General features: G+C 31.3%; 1 protein-coding gene across 1 annotated transcript in view; it reads left to right on the top strand.

The window, feature by feature from the left end:
• Positions 1-1,576: 1,576 nt before the first annotated feature.
• Positions 1,577-9,853, top strand: part of LOC118190520 (uncharacterized) — a 58,664-nt gene continuing 50,387 nt past the window's right edge. The window contains exons 1-3 of the mRNA XM_085821049.1: positions 1,577-1,683; positions 4,483-4,619; positions 5,986-6,213. Coding sequence (XP_085677175.1) covers positions 4,539-4,619; positions 5,986-6,213 — 309 coding nt within the window. The 5' untranslated portion in view covers positions 1,577-1,683; positions 4,483-4,538. The remainder of the gene's footprint in view (positions 1,684-4,482; positions 4,620-5,985; positions 6,214-9,853) is intronic.

Below are 9,853 nucleotides of genomic sequence, written 5' to 3'. Positions count from 1 at the left end.
ATTATAGTGGAGAAGGAGATCGAGAAACAAGGCAAGAAAAATTGAATTCTGCAAAACTATATTATTACATTTTTCAAAATTGTGCTGTTATGTAATCGAAGTACTTCTTTTTCTAAATTTTTTATTTCTATTCGCGCAAATTTGAGATATATTTTATGTTCTTAAAATTTTAGCGATGTAGCAAATACATTTGTGTGCATTGCTAATATTAATTATTAATACATTAAATGTAACTATATTATTAAAACTGGTTGTTATGCAATGAGAATATATAATGAAACAAAAGGCGTAATAATATGGATTTTTTTCACTTTAGTATGCTTTAAACTGTTTTGACACTTGAAGACATTCATAAACCATTAAACAATAAACAGCTTTGTAGATTATTCAAAATTGTATTTTTATATTATGAGTAAATTCCATGAGAATGACATGAAAAAAAAAATTCTCTCATCAGATTTAAATTTCATTTCAAATGAAACATTCATTTAATCATTATTTTGTTTTATATTCTTGTGGAGTTTTGGTGTTGGTTTCAGTGGAGAGAAATTAAATTAACTTTCAAGGTGAAATTTATTTCTATGCATTTTCCATCGCTCCGATCAACTTTTCATTTTATGTTTTTCATATATCATTTTCTAGAATTAGGTAACTTCAATTTTATTGATATTTATGAGTGTGTTCATATTGCAGTATTTTTTTGAAGTCCTGTATCAGCAATTTTTTTTTTAATAATTCCATACTATTTGAAATACTGTCTCCCCAAACAGTGTTCAACAACAGATAGTTTTTCAAACTGAATTTTTTGAAATCATAAGTCTGAGACATTGCATAACTTTTAAATAACTTATTTCCTAAAAAATACAAAAAATATTGTAAAGAAGCTTTTTCCTTTTTTGTTAATGTGGCCATTATGGTTTTAGGTCAGAATTAGTGAACTTATTCACCTAAGAATTAACTTTTTAATGAAATGGCTAAACTGTTACTTATTAAGATTTATTTGGAATATCCAAACTCATTGATAATTAATTAACGCGTTGACTGCCGTGGGGGGTCACTGGTGGCCGGCACTCGATTTGGCTGGCTACAGCGCCGTGGGGGGGGCATTGATAACTAGCAACGCGATCACAGTAAAAACATATAATTAGAGTAAATATCAATACAGAAGAAATAATAACCATTGTTTTGAAGAGTAATAGATGACAAAAATTTAAATAATAAATCGCAAAAATGGTCTGCAGCCTCTCAGGGGTGAGTGGTGACCCCCAACCAGGAAAAATGCATTAAACATGATTATATAATTCACCTATTCACCTTATCTTTTGTAGATAATATTTCAACATAGTATGCATTGAATAATAAAAAAATCATGTTGGTGCCATGTTAAAATGCGTGCGGCATTCAACGTGTTAAAAATATTTTTTTTTTTTTTACTTTGGATTTCATTAGTAATTATTTTATGTTTACACTAATGGACTAAACTTATGCTTTAATACATGTAAAATAATTTCATTGTTAATTTTTGTTGTAAAATACTCTAGTCACTTTCACATGAATTGAAATAAATTTTAGATATTTTGGAAGAATTATTAGAAAGTCATGAACCATCAAAAGCTGAATCATCTGAATCTAGTAAAATAGAATCTGATGAGATATTAGATTCAGATATTGCTGATGAAAAAAGTAAGTACATATTATTTTGATTAAAATTATTATACATGAAAGAGGTAGAATATTATCAGTTATACACCTTTAAACATATTTGCATTTATATAATAAAAGATTGTAAAAATCAATGTTCTTCATATTTTATAAACAAACATTTATTTTCTTTGGGGGGGAGAGGCTATTATTATTGTTTTCAAAAATTGACTGCAAAATGGATTCAAAAGGGACCTTTTTTCATAACGTCTGCAGACGTTATGCATGTGCGTATCTCTCATATCTAAAAAGCAATTAGCCATATAATGCTGAAATTTTGTATATGGGACTACTATAACATCTAGTTGTGCACCCCTCCTTTTTATTGCAATCAGCAGAGCCAAGTAAGATATTTAGAACTAATTTTCCACAAAGACCAAAAATTGAAATTCATAAATGTCATAGGTGATTGTAATTATTATTATTAATTTTGCTCCAGCACACACATTTTACATTACTTTAAATTTTTATTTTAATCTAATTAGTTTTAATTTAATTAGAATATTTTAACCCATATAAAGTAAAATATTCTAAATCTCATATGTGAAAATCATATTTTGAAGAAAAGCCAATTTTATAGAAATTTTTAATCTATACTAGGCTTAGTAATAAAAAGTGCCTGGGCCCACAGGGAAAGTTGCAGTGCACAGGTCACAGACTCAGGAAAGCATTTCACTTTCTCTATGGTGGGAGTGAAGAGGTTAAGATTCTTAACTTTATATTTGCTGGAAATGCATAAAAATATATTATTGTTACAATAAAAAAAATTGATGAGTTAGTTCTTTTTCTGATCTGTATTCATCTGCTATTGAAGCTTTATTACTTGCTTTGCTTATTACGAGATTTTAATTTTCGGATTGCTATATGCATCAAATACTATGTTATAGTTTAAAATTAAGAAAACAGGTAATCTTAGATTGGGGTAGATTTTAATTAAAACTCTATCAGTTTCATAAATGATCAGACATGGATTCCTCTTCTTCAGAAGTAAAATATTTTTGAAAAACTGGGAGGAATAAGTAATATATTTGTATTAAATTCAATGAGTGGATCAAAGAGAAAATGAATGTGGCACCATCTTTAGGGAAATCAGAAATGAAATATGTAAAACCTCAGTTCTTAGAATTTTGGAAGAATTAAGAAAATCTGGATTGGAATTAATTAATAATGGCCCTATGAAAATTATCCATAAAGTTTTTTCAAATCATGAACTGATCTCCGCAAAGCTTTTCCTATTCATGTTTCTTTTCTTTTTTTTTTAATGATATTGATTTAAATCCAGTTCTTTCCAGTACTTCAAAATTTTAACATCTCAGATTTCTTATATTTCATTATTATTTTTAGTTCATTTTGTCTTTGTTCCTCCCACTGATTTTGCTATAAATTTGGCTGCTTCTTCTAGTTTTGTGAAAAGTTTTAAAGTAGTTTGCTTCTAAAGAAGGTTCTGTGTATGATTGTCCTCAAAATCAACAGAGTTTTATTCAAAATCTATGCCAATTTATTGGTTGTGTTATTTAACTTTTTCAGTTGTTCTATTTGACTATGTTATAAAGTCAAAAGTCGTTAATACGGACACCCATAATCCGGACCTCAAAGCTACAAACTTTCTGCGCATGCGTCGCGTTGACGCATGCGCGTAAGACCTTTACAGCTGCGAATATGTGTGTGCGCGTGCGCAAAATACGTTTACGAATGCGCGTTTAATGTATAACAGACTGTATAAGCTAAGCTAAAATTATCTAATTCAGTTAATGTTGCAGATTGCTTTGTTGCTTAAACTTCGAATTGGATTCGGCTTATTATTTTTTGCAAACTGCTAGAGCAATTTTATAAAAGTAAGCTTGAATTTTCGATTATGTCAAATAGAATTTCTGATATATATTTACTAATATGTAAAGGATCTACAAAGCGAAAGCATGTTTCGAAGTCTATTAAACAAAAAGTGGAATTGCTGCAAAAAATGCATAAAGGCATATCCTTTGCTTATCTAAACTTTCACGTTTGTTTATCTAAACTTTATTTATCTTTAACGCCGCGGCGCGCAATGAATTGGAAGTTGATCTGTCAGCACTATCCTTATCTTCAGGGCAGATGTTTTTATTTTATTTGGCTTATAATTCCTTACTAAATGTAGTATTTCATCTCGATGTACTCCGTCTTTGACATGATTTAAATCAAATTCCTCGTCATTATAATTCGCTTCCGATAGTGAAGAAAGTGACACAGAGGTTATTGAAAACGAAAAAATTTCTATTGACAAATTAGTCGGTATTCTCGACACAGCAATTATAGGACTTCAACAGCGGAACTTTGTAACTGGAGAAGAAATTATGTCTGTTTATAGAATTAAAGAGAAAGTATTATCACATGAAACGAAGCAACTTAAACAACTTAACATTGAAAGAAATGTTTAATAAAGTAAACAAATAAATATTAAGCTTTTTTTTTTTTTTTTTTTTTTTTTTGTAAATTTTGATACCCTTTAGATCATAACTGTTCTTTCTTTCATAAATTACGGTTTCATATTTTAATTTTATAATTTCTGCATGCCATCTTACCAGATTTAAACTGATGATCTATAATCCGGAAAAATCGATAATACGGAATCGCCGAAGTCCCGACGAGTCCGGTTTAACGACTTTTGACTGTATATATTTTAAAAATGATGTTAATATTTGTGTTCAGGAAATTATTATATGCATTTTTATATTAGCCAAATTTTCCAATAATTTTATAATGTAAATAAATATAAATGTAAACTTTCTGTTTATAAAAATACAGTTAAAGAAGAAACAGAAGATCAGAAAGCTCTTTCAGATGCTTTAACAGAAGAGACAATGAGTATAAAAGATACCTTAGTTGATAAAAATGAAACTGAAAATTTTATTGAAGAAGATAGTAAAGTCCAAAAATCGACTGTAAGTAAAAAATTTATCTACCTGGACTTTAATTTTTAGTTGTGCTTTATATGGAATAATTATCAAGTAATTAAATATTAATATGCTTATATTGCCTTTGGCTTAATGAATAATAAATTTATCTTAAGCTATGTCAGTAATTTTGGGATATAACTGATTTTTAGTTGGTTGAAATTCAGTCAGCCACGTAATCAGTTATAATTCAGTCATAATTAGAAGTCTGAATTTTTAGGATTCATAAGGCAAATACTTTTGCTGTGATTCATCCTTATTTCACTATCTTAATATGGCTGACAGAGATGATACGCAGCTATTTTTGAGCAACTTTATTGACAGTACCTAAAGGAAAACAATACATTTAAAATAAAATAAACAGTTTAGTTCTTGCCATGAAGTCATTGTCTATCAATAATGCCACAGATTCCATGGTTTTTCTGCAGGGGCTTATTTTCTACGTTATCCTCCTTTCATATAGAAGGTTAAGAGTAACTAACAGTTATAATTAATAACTATAAATCCAGAGCTATAGCTAGGGTTTTCAGCTCATAGGGGCAACTAAAGATTTTCTGCCCCTTTCTGTGTGGCAAGAATGGAAAACATTTCATTTTAAAATTTCATAATATCAGTTTGGCGGCGCCTGGATGCTGTGCCGGGGACTGATGTCACCCTTGCTCCACCCAAGCTATGCACTGTATAAATCATTAGGAAATCAGTTTCTTGGCCTTTTTAATACTCAGCAGCATCTTAATAGATTACTGTTATGTTGATGAAAGCATTTTGCAAATAATGCATGAACATTTAGAGATAACCAAAGAACACAGTTTTGTGGTGGTGGAAATCATCTTGTTCAAACTTATATTCCTTTAAAAAATTATTTCAGCATGCCATGAGATTTTCTAGTTTTTGTCCATATGCCCAACTGAAAATCATAATTGTTTTTTGTATATGCAAAGCTATTTATGATCTATATCATTGCACAGGGGAATGCAGCATTAAGAAAATTGTTGTAATAAATTCTGCATACAGGAACAATATTTTCATTTGGCGGTGAGTTTATGAACTAATAGAAATTAAATTTTGTGTTCTTTCTTATACCAAGACTAAAAGCTTTACATCAATGGTTTCCTTTTTAGAAAAATTTGAAATGTGAATTTAAATATTATAGTCGTATCTTAATTATGTAGTAAATCTCGTTTTTAATTAAATCAAAAAAACCTGAACTGATTCATCATTTTTATTTTCATTTGCAGTAACTTATGAAACAAAGCTGAAAGGAGAGTCTTTGTTAGATCTTTCATTATTTTGTATAATGTTCTTTTATTTAATTTAAATAAAAATTACTTTCTTGTAACTTTTATATTGATAGTCACAGACATTCCTGAAGGAAATTGTAAAGAAAGTAGAGCTCCGTCTTTCTTTACACATACCAAAGCTATCATTAACTCAAAGCTATGTATATTTCTTGTTACGAAAATTGGAATCATTACCTACAGTCACAACCTATCAAGAGGCTTCTGAGCTTATGCCAGAGTATTTTGAATTTGGATTCATTAATCAACATCCTCTTGTAGCCTTGAATCAAGTGGTATCTAATGTAAGTAAATGCATTTGTTTTATTTTGTAAAAAAATACTAATTTGCAATGTTGTGATTAAGCCAGATTTGCTATATTTTCTGCATCTAAGCTGAAGTTTTAGGCCCCAAACAAATATCCTCCAAAAAGTCTAATCAACTTATAGGCAAAGAAAAAATATGAAAATGTCTTTAATTATACAAACTAACCATATTAAAGTGTTAGTGATTATGTTGAATAAAAGTGATTAATTATACATTTTCACTCCAAATAAAAGACAAAAAATTATTTATAAAAATTGAAAAACACTCTTATTCTAAGAAAATTTTATGAGGGGCAAAGAAAAAAAAAAAAAAAAAGAAAAAAAAAAAAAGAAAGCCTTCTGTGCTAGCAAAATAATTTTTAAAAATATGTTCATAAAATAAAACTTTTTTTTTTAATTTTTTTATTTGTCTTTAAATTATAGAGGTCAGTCAGTCATCAGCATTTGAAATTAAAATATTCATTTACTCCCATTTTTATCTGCTGTAGCTATTATTATCAGATATACAGGAAAATGGGGCCTCATATACTTAAAACATCATTTTATTTTTGTACATAAGATGGTTTACAAATGATACAATTGGATGGAAATCCAAAGTAAATTCTTAATACCTCCTAAATTTTAACTTTAATACTAAATGTTAAAATTGCATGACTTTTCAAACTTTATATAAAACTTTATATAAAACTTAAATAATATTTAATTTTTGAAATAAAGTTTTATATAAAACTTTTTTTGAATTTGTGAGTTTTATTATGAATAAAGTTTTATTGAAAATATCTGAAACATTTTCTGAAGTTGGTACATAATTCTCTTTAATTGCACTTTTATTTTCTAAATCTTTAATAAAATGATATCCATTATCATTATGGGAACTACTATTATCTTAACTTCTTATAACTAATTTTTAACTTTCTCTTGTTCTTTTCTTAGCTTTTTTCTTTAAATGATTTGCACACTGATTATATAAATTTAAATTACAAGCCATACAAAATCTACCTTTTTCAGATGTTAAATTCTGTTTGTTCTTATATACGTTACTAATTTGCATCCTGGTGGGAGCAAACAAAATTAGAAGTGAATAGAAGGCAGAATAATAAGATAATGAGTTAATGAACTCAAAACTCTATAAACCTGAAGGCTTGATATGTTCCAAATGAGCTGCAATTCTGGCTAAGGAGATAATATGAGATCAAGCTCCAGATGTAACAATACACTGACTACCAATAAGTATTTGGACACCTGTGATAGAAAAGAAAAACTAACTTTATTCAAAATCAATAGTTGGTACAACCTCTACGAGAGGTAATTACAGCGTGGACCCTCCGGGGCATACTTTTCACAAGTCTTTGTATGACAGCTAGTGGTATTTTCTTCCACTCGGCTTGAAGAAGACGTAGAAGTTCCTTCACCGATTTTGCACGGGTAGTGCACCCCTGAATTCAGCGATGCAACTCGTCCCAGAGGCTCTCGATAGGGTTCAGGTCTGGATTCTGGGCGGGCCAGTCCATTCCATGAACTCCATTGGCACCATACCAAGCCTTGGTTGACGTCGAAACATGACAACTGGCATTGTCGTCCTGAAAGTAACAGGGGTCCAACCCGTAAAACAGCCACAACGTAGGAAGCACATTTTCATCCAAAATAGTGCAGTAGGCATCGGAGTTGAGCTTACCATGGATGGGGATCAAGGGTCCCAGCCCATACCAGGAGAAACACCCCCAGACCATAATTCCACCTCCGCCGAACTTGACTGTTGGCACAATGCATTCTGGCAGGAGACGTTCCCCAGGTAGACGCCAGACCCAGACCCTGCCATCCGAACGGTAAAGGGTGAACCTTGATTCGTCACTCCAAAGAACCCGTTTCCACTGATTTACGGTCCAATTTCGATGTGCTTTGCACCACATTAACCGAGCAGCGCGGTTGGACTTCGTGATCAAAGGCTTATGGGCAGCAGCACGATCATGAAAACCAAGCAGATGTGCTTCCTTACGGATGGTATTCATTGAAACAATACTCCCGGATGCCTGTTGAAACTCCTCGCGAATGAAGGCCATCAGTTTGGTGCGGTTCTTCCGAATTTCTCTGGTCAGCACTCGTCGGTCTCTATCTCCCAGTTTCGTTGGTCTGCCGACTCGGGGCACATTCCGACAATCACCGCTCACCTTCCACTTCTTAATCACATAGGCCTCTGTCGATTTTGGGTACTTCAGATCTCTAGATAAGTCCCTTAAGGATCGGCCACATTTGTGATACCCGATAATTATACCTTTCTCGAAATCAAAGAGCTCCGAACTGTGAGGCATCTTGCATGCGACTAAAGCCGATGCTGTTTCCTACACGATATATACTGGCGGAGTCCGTGACGTAGCTTAGGACCACAGATATCGTCATTTGCATAGGTGTCCAAATACTTATTGGTAGTCAGTGTATTCTACTTCACAAAATGAGTTCTGTTTCATGAAACATGAGTTCACATAGTTCTGTTTTCATGAAAGTCACAGTACTGTTTTTCTATCCTGAAACACATGTTCTGTGTATTTATTTCATACCCTGAAACGCTTTTTTTTTTTTTTTTTTGTAGATTTATCTCCAGCCTAAGTTTGAAAATAGTTCTTTCTTTGTTTTCTTTTCTTGCACAACACTCTTGATCTACTATTTCTTTCAAATATCTCAAAACTTTTTTATGGCATTCCAAATCAGTTCACTGTATGGTAAATTAGTAGCAATTTCATGAGTTGAATTTACCTTGAAATCAGAATCTAGAGGTGTTTTTCATCATTTACTATTCTGGATATTAAGTCTTTGTATAATTTTTTATACTTTTTATCTGCGCAGCTTTTGAAATGTATTCATGAGGCAATGCACCATGTTACTAAAATATACAACCTGTGAGGTAACCCTAATGTATTTATGTGGCAACGCAGGTATATGTTGCATGCAGCAGCAGATGAGCACTGACAATTAGTATTTGTTTTTCGTGGATTGAAGACGGTCATTAGTATTTGTTTTTATTGCCTTGAGTGCTTTTTCCCCCTCTGGTTTAAGTGAAGTATAAGGTGATGGCAAATTTGGCAATTCGTTGTTAGGTATGCTTTTAGTGTGGGCAAGTAGTTTTGTGTTTATCCACTTTACTAGTTTAAAGAATGTCAGCGTTTTTTAAATTGCTTGGAACTTATTTTTAAGCAAGTTTATACAAGAATGGTTTTGTAATACTAATATTTTGCACACACACACCCCAAAAAAATGACAGCAGATTTTTTAAAAATTTTTGTATGGTTACATGTAGGGCAACTGCTAGGGCTTTTGTTGTCTGGGAAATCTCTGTGGCTCTTAAGTTCTGCTGCCTGGTGCATTCCTAAATTCTAAAAATTCTGCCATCCAGTGTGGTTGCACTGGTTTCATGACTTTAGGCACTGTCCCAGATAATATAAGCCTTAGCAAAACATACTCTACTAATCTTTAATTTTTTTCTTAAATTAAAAAAATCTGATCATTTTCATTATAAAGTAATATGTGATGAACAATTCTTTATACAAGAGGATTGTTTATTGGCTATTACTAACCTATTTAATTAAGATTGATTAAATTTTTGAGAGGACCCCAAGAAATTGTT

The sequence above is a fragment of the Stegodyphus dumicola genome, chromosome 7, assembly GCF_044657685.1.
Source record: "Stegodyphus dumicola isolate Sdum_Otavi_A_Nest chromosome 7, ASM4465768v1".
NCBI lineage: Eukaryota > Metazoa > Arthropoda > Arachnida > Araneae > Eresidae > Stegodyphus > Stegodyphus dumicola.
The sequence above is the reverse complement of the archived record's forward strand: the minus strand, read 5'-3'. Positions and strand labels throughout refer to the sequence as shown.